The sequence below is a fragment of the Triticum dicoccoides genome, chromosome 2A (genome assembly GCF_002162155.2).
Source record: "Triticum dicoccoides isolate Atlit2015 ecotype Zavitan chromosome 2A, WEW_v2.0, whole genome shotgun sequence".
Taxonomy (NCBI): Eukaryota; Viridiplantae; Streptophyta; class Magnoliopsida; order Poales; family Poaceae; genus Triticum; species Triticum dicoccoides.
In genome coordinates this window covers 725,111,410-725,128,042 of record NC_041382.1, presented here as the reverse complement: position 1 = coordinate 725,128,042, position 16,633 = coordinate 725,111,410, and the positions used below count along the sequence as shown (strand labels likewise).

The 16,633-nt window shown below is 44.2% G+C and overlaps 1 protein-coding gene across 1 annotated transcript; it reads right to left on the bottom strand.

The window, feature by feature from the left end:
• Window positions 1–6: 6 nt before the first annotated feature.
• On the bottom strand, window positions 7–3,192 carry LOC119356659 (N-acylphosphatidylethanolamine synthase-like). The gene is made up of 5 exons (XM_037623641.1): window positions 2,922–3,192; window positions 2,100–2,227; window positions 970–1,055; window positions 721–858; window positions 7–467 (listed from the first exon to the last, which is right to left on the bottom strand). The coding sequence occupies exons 1-5, from the start codon at window positions 3,161–3,163 to the stop codon at window positions 180–182; spliced, it is 882 nt and encodes a 293-aa protein (XP_037479538.1). The 5' UTR covers window positions 3,164–3,192; the 3' UTR covers window positions 7–179.
• Between the last annotated feature and the right edge of the window lie 13,441 nt (window positions 3,193–16,633).

Genomic DNA, 16,633 nt, shown 5'->3' with positions numbered 1-16,633 from the left:
CACTGGAGAACTACTCCATCCCTCCCGATTCCTGTATCCTCCCAATCACCGTATCGTGATCCCATCATCTGAAACTAGCTAACAAAGCTACTACAACCTAACCAATTCAACAAGGTATTGGAGAAAAAAGACAGTGCATCGTTGCACCATGGTAGAAGAACGAACAAAGAGAATCAATGTCAATGCTGCTTCGAGTTCAGAAGCGTCTTCCTCAAGCTCTCCATCGCGGACTGGATCTTATCCGACATCTTCTGGTAAAGCCATCTCTGCGCTGCCTCGTCTAGCCCCTCCGGCGTGATGGTTGGCCAGCCCTTTCTTTCGAAGGATGTGTCTTGGGGTATCATTGCTGCCACCTGCTTTAAGCCTGCCAGATCAAAATCTACTGGTTCTCCCACGATAATCTGTATATCCTTGCCGCAGAGAGGCAATGGTGGACGGCGTCCAAAAAATGATTTCTCTGGCATGACCTAAGTACAATGGGGAGAAGTTCAGAGTACCATATAACATAAAAGAGATCTGGGTTTAATTAAAGGGAATACAAATGAAATAGTGCTGTGAGTCAAGTGGTTTACTGAATAGAGACAGACAAAACTCTGTGCAATATATTCAGATTTCAGCAGAGTACTATATATATGGAATTATATTTGAAATGCCCATCTACAACACAGGAATATATACACAAAATGATGGCATCTCAGAGATTCAAAGATTACAATATACCTTTTCAAAACCAGTGTGAACAATAGGTAAAACTATTGGAGTTACAGGTGCTCGGACAATAAGACTGGCAGTTCCCCATTTCAACCGTCTGATTGGTTGGTGATCTTGGGCTACTTTTCCTTCAGGGAATGAATGCAACTGTTTGAATATGGCATGACGAAATTCAATCAAATAAGGACCAGAATTTATAAACATAAGCACAACATATGTTAATGATGGAATAGTTAATGCCGAAGAAAATGTACATACCCAGCCCCCAGTGCTAAGCACTTCAAGGGCCTCATTCATATGGTCTTGATAAATTCCAGCCCCTCTAGTGATCGGCACACATTTCCCTGTGCATACAATTACATGCCAATAACAAGATTGTCAAATTATGTGATGCAGAGTGATACCAACTCTGCCTTGCAATGAAACCCTGAAATGAAAAGATAAGAAATATACAAAAATAAAGATGACAAATACACAAGTGTTGAACATCTAAAGTAGCAATTGAACTAGAGATAACATAGGTCTTAGATATCATATCATTCTTTATGTATTACCACCACAACAGTCATGGCAAGTATCAGACCGTATCACTTCGATATGGAGGCTGGAAAAGAGATGCAATTCAAGCACAAAAATCAACTTTTTGGCAAACTTGAAATATAGGACAATTATGCCCACCATTAACATGGTCCAACAGGGAGGAATAACATACACAACACTTGGGACACGTTTGAAAAGTTTTTAATTAACTTTCTAAAGCTAGTCTTGGTAGTGAGTGCAATCAACCATGGACGCTTAGGTAACAGAAATATATGAAGCCTGTTAGAACTATGAAGGTTGTCGGTGTTTAAAATGCAAACGCATACCTGAAGCCACTGGATTAAATGGGGTTATTGCATGCTTAACAAAAATATGCCACAAAATGGCTCCACTAAGGCAACATTTCATTTGACCTATGCTGGAGGTGCTCCACAACATTAGTTAGTACAGCAAATGAGGGTGGGGTTTCGTGAAGCTCACTATGCCTACATGATTCGTATGTCACAGTAATACTCCCTCCGGTCCTTTTTAGTTCGCATATAAGATTTGACTGAAGTCAAGCCTCGTAAAGTTTGACCAACTTTATAGAAAAAAGTACCAACATTCACAATCTGAAATCAATATCAATAGATGTGTCATGACTTAAAGTTTCATATTGTATAACTTTATCATGGCAGATGTTGATATTTTTTCATATAAATGCGGTCAAACTTTCTGAAGTTTGACTTCAAAGAATTCTAATATGCAGAGTAAAAAGGACCGGAGGGAGTACCATACTGATTATTACTTGACTGTACAAACCGGTGCAAAGAAAAAACGTAAATAACGAAGACGACAAGGAGCCTTACCAAGTCGAAACATGTAAGACATGAATACATTCCTGAAGCAGATGTCCTCTGCTGTCAGCACCCATCTTGCAAGCTTTGAATCTGTAATAGGGAAACCTTTGAATCCCCACATAAACGGGTCATCTATCCTGTACAAACAAGTACAGGATAACAACCTCAAGGTTACAAAAACTTCCGATACACGAGAACTGAATACAGCAAACAAAACATGCCTAACTAATTCTAACTATATGTCACTGGAACCTATACATGAAACCTGCACAATGCAGCAACATGCCAATGCAATGCATAGACAATGTACGACAAATGAAAAATTATACTTTTCTTAAACATGGACACCAATCTACAGCATGATGTTGCATGAAAGGATAGGAAAAGAGCAATATGCATATTTCTCAAGTTATCCGCGCTAAGGAAGTGTCTAACAAAAATTTCAGCACTTCAAAATGAAAATCCTACATCAACATGAGCACAAGGCGTGTCCGAACTGCATTCTACACAGTATGGAAATCACCTTCCAGTATGCTAATGACAGCACAGCATCAACTACATGCTGTAAATCTCAACGAACACGTGCAGTTTCAGATGCGCAGCATCAATCCTACCCAGAGTAAATTTTATCAACACATAATACAATTTTCTGGTTTCCAACAACGAATTCGCACAATTCTTGCAACATTGGTGCCAGAGCCACGACAGATCGAACACATCGCCACCAGGTCTCTCCTCCTACATCTGGTCAGAATTCAGAAGCCACAAACAGCAAGAGCGGTACACGGGGGAGATCCGGGAGGGATACGACGGGGGAGTGGGGGAACATACGTGGACATATGGTTGCTGACGGTGAGGAGCGGCGTGCCGGGGGGCCGCGAGGAGACGAGGCGGTGGAGGGCGTCGGCGTTGTGCACGGTGGTCGTGTTGAGCAGCGACACGTACGCCTTGGCGATGGTGCCAACGGCGCCGATCACCGCGGCGCGCGGGACACCGCGCAGGTGCCCCGCACGGCCGGCCCACCGCAGCGTCCGCGCCGCCGCCGCCGCCGCCGCGTCGGCGGACACCTCCATCTTTTACCCTCTTTCTTCTCGAGGTGTTCTTTCCGTTTTGGTGGGCCTGGTCTATGACCTTTTCTTTAGTTGGTTTTTTTCTTTTCTTGTGATGATGAGTTAGGCCCGGACTATGACTCATTGACTTGCAACGGGTGGTGACACATTATGTTTTTCTTTGCCTTTTACCATTTCTTTTTAGGAGAAGTCCATCACATGATTTTTTTAAAGCCACTGTTTTTCTTAAGAGCATACGGTATTTTTATGAAATGCAAAATTTAAAATACAAGACACTACAACTTGTTGCGAACAACAATTAGTAAGAACACCATATCCTAGCTAATCAACACATTAGCCACCACAACAATTACAAACACAACGCAAAAGGGTCTGCCCTAAATCAATCATCCAGCCGTGTCACAACAAATGCCGATCACCACAAGAACAACAACTACTGCCGGACTTCCACTAGCACATAAATATATTAGTTATACTAGCACATACACTTGTGTGTTACAACAGGAGCAGTAATTAACATGTCCATCAATGCGACACGGCAAACATCCGAACTGTGCCATCTAACGGCAACAAGGATAGACACGCCGATGTTGAAATATAATCCCTCCTTTGTTGTGGTTATCTCACGAAAGTCTTAAAAATGGATTATCAACGCAAGATTTATTGTGGTTATCTCACGAATGTCTTAAAAATCCATCTGATACATTATGTTTTTCCTTTGCCTTTTACCATTTCTTTTTATGTGAGAAGTTTATCACATGATTTTTTTAAAGCACACATATATTAGTTATATTCACAATTTCAAAAAAGATGTAAATGTTACGGTAATTCAAAATGGTTCTCGGACTCATCTACACCGGGTGAACAGTAAATTAAAAAAAATATTAAAAAAATATCTGAAATTCTTGGGCACCCAAGATGTTGTGGATGCAAAATTTCAGATTGTATGAACATATGAGAAGCTCATGCTAAAAAAAAATCGGCTTTCAATAGTGTTCTTTTTCAAAGTTTCTCGAACACCTGTTCAAACACCTTGAAATTGTGCACGCATCTTGAGCATATGAACATCTTGGATGCCTAAAATTCATTTTTAATTACTATTTTTTGAATACACTGTTCACACCCAGATCTAGTTGAGTCTGGGTGCAGAATAGCCGCTCTCTAAATATTCATACAATCGTCGTTTCAAGAGAAATCTTCATTGTGACTTTATTAATTAGAGAATAAGCCATTCTATTACACGGATGGAATCGGAGGGGTCCTCTTGCCACACAATCGACATGTTACCCTCCACATTACAAGCAAGGGCATGAGCCATTCTATTACTTTCCCCATGTGAATGATCATATAGATCGGTGTATTCTTCAAAAAATCAATGTCACCGAGCCGATGGAGTTTCCTGCATTGCTCTTCATAGTTTTCACTAACATGCACTCGTGTTGTCAAAGGGATTGGATTGATGACTTAGCGGACGTTCCAAAAATGGGTACTATTAGATCAGATGAATTAGAGAATAGACAAATATTTGTTGGCATTTAATCTCTCTTCTCCTAAATGGTATGCGCCATTAAGGACAGTAAAACTGAGCCTAATCCCTGCTCTCTCAGCGAATTAGCGTTTTCGGCCGTCCATTTCACGATCTGATTTTTACTGGCCGTCAGATTTCACGTCCAAAGCGATCTGCCCCGTAATCTGGGTAATCTAGCCCAGCTGTCCTCTGGCCTATTGCACCAGAGGCCGAAACGAAGGCCTCTCGTGCATTGGACCGTTGGGCAGCCCATTATACCGCCTGGGCTTCGAGCGACTGCCTAGATGCTTAAAAAAACTGCCGACGTCCTCTCGTCTTTCTCAATCAATTCACCTCCGATCTCTTCTCTCTCTCCCTCCCTCGCCCACGAACAGGTTGCTCCGCCACCGTCGTCGTTTCGTTTGGCTCCCACCTCCTCATGGAGCAGTCCATGCCCACCCCGTTGGAATGTCTCCTCCGTCTCCGTTTAGCCGTCGATGTCCTCCATCTCTTGTCTTTCATCTGAAAGGCCAACAGAGAGCATCTATTTCTGGGGTTGGCCACGAGATCCATCACACAACCCTCTCGCTCGCAGAACAAGCGCACACCACCACCGCCAGTGGGGCAGCGCCGGATCCCCGTGGAACCGCGGTGGATAGCATGGTCTTGTCGCCACGCTAGGGGGCGCAGTAGCAGTGGTGAATCCAGTCCATGCTTAGATTGGTTTTTTACAGTCCAGATTCAGCGGCAGTGCCTCAATAATTTCGAGATTCGCTGGCAATACATACTAATTAGATTATTTTTACAGTCCGGCAGCAGCGGCAGATCGGCACCATGTGACCGCTGCCGCTATTGCTCCAGCTCAGGCGGTGGAGGCCAAGGGAAGAATAATGGGAGCCTTGCCCAACAAGTGCCACCACGAGGTTCAATCTGCTCGAGAGAGACACAGGTAATTCAAGTGAAAACTGATGCACCATTTGGCACTTGCGATCCCCATGGTTTCACGTAACAATTTCATAACCTAATGTGCAGCCCCTTTGATTTATTTGCATGTCATTTTCAGGTATAATTCGGATGAGATAACACACTTGATTGAAAAGGAAGGGTCCCAAGTTCTTGACAGGGCCTGACAGATCGCAATGACATTGACAACTGATAAAATATAAATTCATAGTCCTAGCGCTGCCCGGCTCGAACAATTCTGGAGTTGCTGCCTCCTCGGCCTCCTCTGGACAAGAGAGAAAACATCTGGCCGCATCTGAAAGAGATGAAGAGAGAATGTTGTTGGAAATATGCCCTAGAGGCAATAATAAATTAGTTATTATTATATTTCCTTGTTCATGATAATCGTTTATTATCCATGCTAGAATTGTATTGATAGGAAACTCAGATACATGTGTGGATACATAGACAACACCATGTCCCTAGTAAGCCTCTAGTTGACTAACTCGTTGATCAGTAGATGGTTACGGTTTCCTGACCATGCATATTGGATGTCGTTGATAACGGGATCACATCATTAGGAGAATGATGTGATGGACAAGACCCAATCCTAAGCCTAGCACAAGATCGTGTAGTTCGTATGCTAAAACTTTTCTAATGTCAAGACCCAATCCCTAGTAAGCCTCTAGTTGACTAACTCGTTGATCAGTAGATGGTTACGGTTTCCTGACCATGGACATTGGATGTCGTTGATAATGGGATCACATCATTAGGAGAATGATGTGATGGACAAGACCCAATCCTAAGCCTAGCACAAGATCGTGTAGTTCGTATGCTAAAACTTTTCTAATGTCAAGTATCATTTCCTTAGACCATGAGATTGTGCAACTCCCGGATACCGTAGGAATGCTTTGGGTGTACCAAATGTCACAACGCAACTGGGTGGCTATAAAGGTGCACTGCGGGTATCTCCGAAAGTGTCTGTTGGGTTGTCACGAATCGAGACTGGGATTTGTCACTCCGTGTAACGGAGAGGTATCTCTGAGCCCACTCGATAGGACATCATCATAATGTGCACAATATGACCAATGAGTTGATCACGGGATGATGTGTTACGGAACGAGTAAAGAGACTTACCGGTAACGAGATTGAACGAGGTATCGGGATACCAACGATCGAATCTCGGGCAAGTATCGTACCGATGGACAAATGGAATTATATACGGGATTGATTGAATCCTTGACATCGTGGTTCATCCGATAAGATCATCGTGGTGCATGTGGGATCCAACATGGGTATCCAGATCCCGCTGTTGGTTATTGACCGGAGAGTTGTCTTAGCCATGTCTGCATGACTCCCGAGCCCGTAGGGTCTACACACTTAAGGTTCGATGACGCTAGGGTTATAGGGAAAGTATGTACGCGGTTACCGAATGTTGTTCGGAGTCCCGGATGAGATCCGGGACGCCACGAGGAGTTCCGGAATGGTCCGGAGGTGAAGATTTATATATGGGAAGTCCCATTTTGGTCACCGGAAAAGTTTCGGGTGCTATCGGTAACGTACCGGGACCACCGGGAGGGTCCCGGGGGTCCACCATGTGGGGCCACCAGCCTCAGAAGGCTGCGTGGGCCAAGTGTGGGAGGGACCAGCCCTAGGTGGGCTGGTGCGCCCCCCCACCAAGGCCCAAGGCGCGTGGAGAGTGGGAAGGGGGCAAACCCTAGGTCTAGATGGGCCTTAAGGCCCACCCTAGGGCGCCCCCCTCTCCCCCCTTGGCCGCACCCTAGATGGGTTTTGGGGCTGCCGCCACCCCTAGGGATGGAACCCTAGATGGGGGCGCAGCCCCTCCCCCCCTATATATACTTGAGGTATTGGGGCTGCCCAACACGTGATTTGATCTCTCTCTTGGCGCAGCCCTACCCCTCTCCCTTCTCGTCTCTCGTAGTGCTTGGTGAAGCCCCGCTGGAGTACCGCGCTCCTCCACCATCACCACGCCGTTGTGCTGCTGCTGGATGGAGTCTTCCCCAACCTCTCCCTCTCTCCTTACTGGATCAAGGCATGGGAGACGTCACCGGGCTGTACGTGTGTTGAACGCGGAGGCGCCGTTGTTCGACGCTTAGATCGGAATCGACTGCTATCTGAATTGCTGCGTGTACGACTCCACCAACCGCGTTCTTGTAACGCTTCCGCATTACGATCTTCAAGGGTATGAAGATACACTCCTCTCCCTCGTTGCTAGTCTCTCCATAGATTGATCTTGGTGACACGTATGAAAATTTTGAATTTCCGCTACGATCCCCAACAGTGGCATCATGAGCTAGGTCTATGCGTAGATTGTATGCACGAGTAGAACACAAAGTAGTTGTGGGTGATGATTTGTTCAATTTGCTTGCCATTACTAGTCTTATCTTTATTCGGCGACATTGTGGGATGAAGCGGCCCGGACCGACCTTACACGTACGCTTACGTGAGACTGGTTCCACCGACTGACATGCACTTGATGCATAAGGTGGCTGGCGGGTGTCTGTCTCTCCCACTTTAGTCGGATCGGATTCGATGAAAAGGGTCCTTATGAAGGGTAAATAGCAATTGGCATATCACCGTTGTGGTTTTGCGTAGGTAAGAAACGTTCTTGCTAGAAACCCATAGCAGCCGCGTAAAACATGCAACAACAATTAGAGGACGTCTAACTTGTTTTTGCAGGGTATGCTATGTGATGTGATATGGCCAAAAGGATGTGATGAATGATATATGTGATGTATGAGATTGATTATGTTCTTGTAATAGGAATCACGACTTGCATGTCGATGAGTATGACAACCGGCAGGAGCCATAGGAGTTGTCTTAATTTATTAATGACCTGCATGTCAATGAAAATGCCATGTAATTACTTTACTTTATTGCTAACCGTTAGCCATAGTAGTAGAAGTAATAGTTGGCGAGGCAACTTCATGAAGACACGATGATGGAGATCATGATGATGGAGATCATGGTGTCATGCCGGTGACGATAATGATCATGGCGCCCCGAAGATGGAGATCAAAAGGAGCAAAATGATATTGGCCATATCATGTCACTATTTGATTGCATGTGATGTTTATCATGTTTTACATCTTATTTGCTTAGAACGACGGTAGCTTAAATGAGATGATCCCTCGCAATAATTTCAAGAAAGTGTTCCCCCTAACTGTGCACCGTTGCGAAGGTTCATTGTTTCGAAGCACCACGTGATGATCGGGTGTGATAGGCTCTAACGTTCGCATACAACGGGTGTAAGCCAGATTTACACACGCAATACACTTAGGTTAACTTGATGAGCCTAGCATGTACAGACATGGCCTCGGAACACGGAAGACTGAAAGGTCGAACATGAGTCGTATAGTGGATACGATCAACATGAAGATGTTCATCGATGATGACTAGTCCATCTCACGTGATGATCGGACACGGCCTAGTTGACTCGGATCATGTATCACTTAGATGACTAGAGGGATGTCTATCTAAACGGGAGTTCATTAAATAATTTGATTAGATGAACTTAATTATCATGAACATGGTCAAAAGGTCTTTGCAAATTATGTCGTAGCTCACGCTTTGGTTCTACTGTTTTTAGATATGTTCCTAGAGAAAATTTAGTTGAGATTTGATAGTAGCAATTATGTGGACTGGGTCCGTGAACTGAGGATTGTCCTCATTGCTGCACAGAAGGGTTATGTCCTTAATGCACCGCTCAGTGTGTTGAACCTCGAGCATCGTCTGTAGATGTTGGGAAACATCTGGCATACATGTTTTGATGACTACGTGATAGTTAAGTGCGTAATACTAACATTTTAGAATTGTGGCACCAAAGACGTTTTTGAAACGTCGCAGAACATATGAGATGTTCCAAATACTGAAATTTGGATTTCAGACTAGTGCCCACGTCAAGAGGTATGAGACCTCTGACAAGTTTCTTAAGCCTGCAAACTAAGGGAGAAAACTCAATCGTTGAGCATGTGCTCAGATTGTCTGAGTACTACAATCGCTTGAATCGAGTGGGAGTTAATCTTCCAGATGAGATAGTGATGATTCTCCATAGTCACTGCCACCAAGCTATTGGAGCTCGTGATGAACAATAACATGGATAGACATGATGATCCTTGAGCAACTCGCGATGTTTGACACCGCGAAAGTAGAAATCAAGTAGGAGCATCAATTGTTGATGGTTAAACCACTAGTTTCAAGAAGGGCAAGGGAAAGAAGGGATACTTCATGAGACGACAAATCAGTTGCTGCTCTAGTGAAGAAACCCAAGGTTGAACCAAACCCGAGACTAAGTGCTTATATAATGAGGGGAACGGTCACTGAAGCAGAACTACCCTAGATACTTGGTAGATGAGAAGGCTGGCAAGGTCGATAGAAGTATTTTGGATATATGTCATATTATTGTGTACTTTACTAGTACTCCTAGTAGCACCAGGGTAATAAATACCGGTTCGGTTGCTAAGCGTTAGTAACTCGAAATAAAAGGCTGCGGAGACTAGCTAAAGGTGAGATGACGATATGTGTTGGAAGTGTTTCCAAGGTTGATGTGATCAAACATCGCACGCTCCCTTTACCATCGGGATTGGTGTTAAACCGAAATAATTGTTATTTGGTGTTTGCGTTGAGCATAGACATGATTGGATTATGTTTATCGCCACACGGTTATTCATTTAAGGAGAATAATGGTTACTCTGTTTATTTGAGTAATACCTTCAATGGTCTTGCACCTAAAATGAATGGTTTATTGAATCTCGATAGTAGTGATACACATGTTCATGCCAAAAGATATAAGATAGTAATGATAGTACCACGTACTTGTGGCACTGCCATTTGAGTCATGTTGGTATAAAACGCATGAAGAAGCTCCATGTTGATGGATCTTTGGACTCACTCGTTTTTGAAAAGATTGAGACATGCGAACCATGTCTATTGGTAGATATGCATGAAGAAACTCCATGCAGATGGATCGTTTGGACTCACTTGATTTTGAATCACTTGAGACATGCAAATCATACCACATGGGCAAGATGACTGAAAGGCCTCGTTTTCAGTAAGATGGAACAAGAAAGCAACTTGTTGGAAGTAATACATTTTGATGTGTGCAGTCCAATGAGTGTTGAGGCACGCAGTGGATATCGTTATGTTCTTACTTCACAGATGATTTGAGTAGATGCTAAGTATATTTACTTGATGAAACACAAGTCTGAATTAATGAAAGGTTTAAGCAATTTCAGAGTGAAGTTGAAGATCGTCGTGACAAGATGATAAAATGTCTATGATATGATCATAGAGATGAATATCTGAGTTACGAGTTTGGCACACAATTAAGACATTGTGGAAATTGTTTCACAACTAATACCGCTTGGACCACCATAGTGTGATGGTGTGTCTGAACATCACAAATGCACCCTATTGGATATGGTGCATACCATGATGCCTCTTATCGAATTACTACTATCGTTTATGGGTTAGGCATTAGAGACAACCGCATTCACTTTAAATAGGGCACCACACAATTCCGTTGAGACGACACCATATGAACTATGGTTTAGAGAAACCCGAGCTGTTGTTTCTTAAAAGTTTGGGGCTGCGATGCTTATGTGAAAAGTTTCAGGCTGATAAGCTCGAACCCAAAGCAGATAAATGCATCTTCATAGAATACCCAAAAATAGTTGGGTATACCTCCTATTTCAGATCCGGAAGCAAAAGTGATTGTTTCTAGAAACAGGTCCTTTCTCAAGGAAAATTTTCTCTCGAAAGAATTGAGTGGGAGGATGTTGGAGACTTGATGAGGTTATTGAACCGTCACTTCAACTAGTGTGTAGCAGGGCACATGAAGTCGTTCTTGTGGCACCTACCAATTGAAGTGGAAGCTTATGATAGTGATCATGAAACTTCGGATCAAGTCACTACCAAACCTCGTAGGTCGACAAAGAAGCGTACTACTTCAGAGAGGTACGTAATCCTGTCTTGGAAGTCATGTTGCTAGACAACAATGAACCTACGAGCTATGGAGAAGCGATGGTGGGCCCAGATTCCGACGAATGGCTCGGGGCCATAAAATCCGAGAGAGGGTCCATGTATAAAACAAAGTATAGACTTTGAAAGAACTACTTGATGGTCATAAGGCTATTAGGTGCAGATGGATTTTAAAAGGGAAGACAGACAATGATGGTAAGTGTCACCATTAAGAAAGCTCGACTTGTCGTTAAGATGTTTCCCGACAAGTTCAAGAAGTTGACTACGATGAGACTTTCTCACTCGTAGCGATGCTAAGAGTCTGTTGGAATTATGTTAGCAGTTACTGCATTATTTATGAAATCTTGCAGATAGGATGTCAAAACACTGTTTCCTCGACGTTTTTTTCTTGAGGAAAGGTTGTATGTGATACAACCAGAAGGTTTTGTCAATCCTGAAAGATGGTAACAAGTATGCAAAGCTCCAGCAATCCTTCTAAGGACTGGAGTAAGCATCTCGGAATTGGAATGTACGCTTGGATGAGATGATCAAAGATTTTGGGTTTATACAAAGTTTATGAGAAACTTGTATTTCCAAAGGAGTGAGTGGTAGCACTATAGAATTTTTGATGAGTATATGTTGTTAACATGTTGTTGATCAAAAAATGATGTAGAATTTCTGGAAAGCATGCAGGGTTATTTGAAAAGTGTTTTTCGATGGAAAACCTGAATTAAGCTACTTGAACATTGAGCATCAAGATCTATAAGGATAGATCAAAAATGCTTAATAGTACTTTCAAATGAATACATACCGTGACAAGATATTGAAGGAGTTCAAAAATAGATCAGCAAAGAAGGAGTTCTTGGCTGTGTTACAAGGTGTGAGCATTGAGTAAGACTCAAGACCTGACCACGGCAGAAGAGAGAGAAAGGACAAAGGTCGTCCCCTATGCTTTAGACGTAGGCTCTATAGTATGCTATGCTGTGTACCGCACCTGAAGTATGCCTTGCCATGAGTCAGTCAAGGGGTACAAGAGTAATCCAGGAATGGATCGCATGACAGCGGTCGAACTTATCCTTAGTAACTAGTGGACTAAGGAATTTTCTCGATTATGGAGGTGGTAAAAGAGTTCGTCGTAAAGGGTTACACCGATGCAATCTTTAACACTAATCTGGATGATTCTGAGTAGTAAACCGGATTCGTATAGTAGAACAGTTATTTGGAATAGCTCCAAGTAGAGCGTGGTAGCTGCATCTACAAGATGACATAGAGATTTGTAAAGCACACATGGATCCGAAAGGTTCAGACCCACTGACTAATAAACCTCTTTCGCAACCGAGATATGAACAAACCCCATGGGTGTTGGATTCATTACAATCACATAGTGATGTGAACTAGATTATTGACTCTAGTGCAAGTGGGAGACTTTTGGAAACATGCCCTAGAGGCAATAATAAATTAGTTATTATTATATTTCCTTGTTCATGATAATCATTTATTATCCATGCTAGAATTGTATTGATAGGAAACTCAGATACATGTGTGGATACATAGACAACACCATGTCCCTAGTAAGCCTCTAGTTGACTAACTCGTTGATCAATAGATGGTTACGGTTTCCTGACCATGGACATTGGATGTCGTTGATAACGGGATCACATCATTAGGAGAATGATGTGATGGACAAGACCCAATCCTAAGCCTAGCACAAGATTGTGTAGTTCGTATGCTAAAGCTTTTCTAATGTCAAGTATCATTTCCTTAGACCATGAGATTGTGCAACTCCCGGATACCATAGGAATGCTTTGGATGTACCAAACGTCACAACGTAACTGGGTGGCTATAAAGGTGCACTGCAGGTATCTCCGAAAGTGTCTGTTGGGTTGGCATGAATCGATACTGGGATTTGTCACTCCGTGTAACGGAGAGGCATCTCTGGGCCCACTCAGTAGGACATCATCATAATCTACACAATGTGACCAAGGAGTTGATCACGGGATGATGTGTTACGGAACGAGTAAAGAGACTTGCCGATAACGAGATTGAACGAGGTATCGGGATACCGACGATCGAATCTCGGGCAAGTATCGTACCGATGGACAAAGGGAATTGTATACGGGATTGATTGAATCCTTGACATCGTGGTTCATCCGATAAGATCATCGTGGAGCATGTGGGAGCCAACATGGGTGTCCAGATCCCGATGTTGGTTATTGACCAGAGAGTTGTCTCGGCCATGTCTGCATGACTCCCGAGCCTGTAGGGTCTACACACTTAAGGTTCGATGACGCTAGGGTTATAGGGAAAGTATGTACGCGGTTACCGAATGTTGTTCGGAGTCCCAGATGAGATCCCAGACGTCACGAGGAGTTCCGGAATGGTACGGAGGTAAAGATTTATATATGGGAAGTCCCGTTTTGGTCACCGGAAAAGTTTCGGGTGCTATCGGTAACGTACCGGGACCACCGGGAGGGACCCGGGGGTCCAGCAGGTGGGGCCACCAGCCCCAGAAGGCTGCGTGGGACAAGTGTGGGAGGGGACCAGCCCCAGGTGGGCTGGTGCGCCCCCCACCAAGGCCCAAGGCGCGTGGAGGGTGGGAAGGGGGCAAACCCTAGGTCCAAATGGGCCTTAAGGCCCACCCTAGGGCGCCCCCCTCTCTTCCCCCCCTTGGCCGCACCCTAGATGGGTTTTGGGGCTGCCGCCACCCCTAGGGATGGAACCCTAGATGGGGGCACAGCCCCTCCCCTCCCCTATATATACTTGAGGTATTGGGGCTGCCCAACACGTGATTTGATCTCTCTCTTGGCGCAGCCCTACCCCTCTCCCTCCTCGTCTCTCGTAGTGCTTGGCGAAGCCCTGCTGGAGTACCGCGCTCCTCCACCATCACCATGCCGTTGTGCTGCTGCTGGACAGAGTCTTCCCCAACCTCTCCCTCTCTCCTTGCTGGATCAAGGCGTGGGAGACGTCACCGGGCTGTACGTGTGTTGAACGCGGAGGCGCCGTTGTTCGGCGCTTAGATCGGAATCGACCGCGATCTGAATCGCTGCGTGTACGACTCCACCAACCGCGTTCGTGTAACGCTTCCGCATTGCGATCTTCAAGGGTATGAAGATACAATCCTCTCTCTCGTTGCTAGTCTCTCCATAGATTGATCTTGGTGACACGTAGGAAAATTTTGAATTTCTACTACGATCCCCAACAAACGTATCCCGTGCAACGGCCGGACTCGTGCACCAGATGCTTCGAGCAATTCTGCGCCACTGGATTGAAAATTGATGGGCGGGATGTTATCATCAGGTGGCTGCCGGTATATTTTATAGAGTGCACCTTGCAAAATCATTTAACTGTGCAAAACAGTCCCTACGAACCCATCGTCTCCTTCCTTTCCTCTATTCGCATCGTCTCCTTCCTTTTCTCTGTTCCCTTTCTGTACCTGTACCAGGAAACCTGTGAGCTAGGGTTAACCATTTGCTCCATCGCCGCTCTCTCCCCATCTATCGGACCACCCTACCTAGTTCTAGCACCGGTGGCCCTCCTATCCTCTGCAACGACCTAACCCAGCAGCCACCATCATCGCCGCTTGGGAGCATGTAAATGTAGCACCGCCGTGCTGTAGGTCCGGTCAACATCGACTCATCCGTCGCCAAGGAGCCGCCCATCTTCTGCAGTTAAAGGATCCATGGTATGATCAGCTAGTGGGCATTATCTACTGAAGTATCCGGACAACAATATCTGTTCACTTTAGGGAATAGATTGAGCACCATGCAGCTCCCCCGATCATCTGAAAGAGACTTTTTTTGTGAAAATCTGAAAGAGACATTTTTGTCTTGCCAAAATACACAAAGTTGATGCAAGTAGAAGGTAGAACACCAACTTGTACAAACAACTTTCTTTTCTGTAGACGAGCATGCGGCTGCACATGCAGAGATAATACCTGAAAAGCATGAACATCTATTTTCAGGTCATATCCAACAGAATATCAAACTTTATGATATGGTTGGATAATGTTAAGCTTTATGCTGCAGAGAATTTCAGCGATCTTAATCCTAATATCAATTGTTTGTTTGATTGGAAAGAACTTGTTCTTATTTTCTGCCATTTGTTAAAGATTTTCCTGACCTTATTATGAACTTTTTCTTATCTACGGCCAATCGTTCAAGAATTTATTGGCCTCCTGCAATCTGGTATTTTACGAAAATTTTAAAGAAGGATACGACTAACCTGAAATTGATATGGCTCGAGCGTATAAAGTTCATATGTACTACCAACACATATTACGGATTCAATTTAGGTTCAGGGGACATATACTTGAGAACTACTGCTGAAATATTTTGTGCTCACACTGAGTTGTACCATGCTTGTAATGAGAAGGTTGATGTACCTGTTGTTCCTTTTCTAAAAATATTATATTTCTTGCATACCATTTATTCAGTTGTCATGGCTTCAATGCACAAGGTTAGAAACTACATTTGCTTTCTTGGTTGTTTACTTGAGCACAAAATTCAAAGTACAAGGCCCAAGTAGAATCATACAAGGGCATGACAAAGACAATAATACCAACTGCTGAACTGCAGTCTGGTTTCTGTTTTGGACAGAGCAAACGCATTAATATGGGAAGGCTCACGAATATGAGAAGTTCAACGATATCAACTGTGATCAGTAATCAGGAACGATTGTTTTGAGCTCTTTTTTCGCTGCTCCTACGGAATAAATATGCACTCACGATCTGAATAAAGAAAGCAACACAACTTGTTAGAAATTTGTGGCTGCGTTGAATCTTAGCCTACAACGACGGCGGCGGTGCCAAACCAAGAGCATGCACCGTCGGTTGTGCCAAGCCGTAGCCAACACTGTCATGGAGAGGGATAGATTGTGAAGATAGAGGGAAGATGGATTTGCAGCGCGGTAGGAGTTGTGCTGAAGAGAGCCCACACCGCCCTAAATGGCTTGGTGGAGAGAGGGGATCTCACAGAGATAGGTACAGATCGGGACAGAGCAAAGGGAAGGAGATGGCGGGATTTCAGAAGGACTTTTACGCAGTTCAG

Excerpts from the sequence above, each read along its gene's own strand:
- LOC119356659 (XM_037623641.1), bottom strand. The coding sequence starts at position 3,163 with ATGGAGGTGTCCGCCGACGCGGCGGCGGCGGCGGCGGCGCGGACGCTG. Across the intron at positions 2,228-2,921 it reads GTCAGCAACCATATGTCCAC|GATAGATGACCCGTTTATGT; the intron begins GTATGTTCCCCC and ends TTGTTTGTACAG. Across the intron at positions 468-720 it reads TTCACACTGGTTTTGAAAAG|GTCATGCCAGAGAAATCATT; the intron begins GTATATTGTAAT and ends CATTGTACTTAG.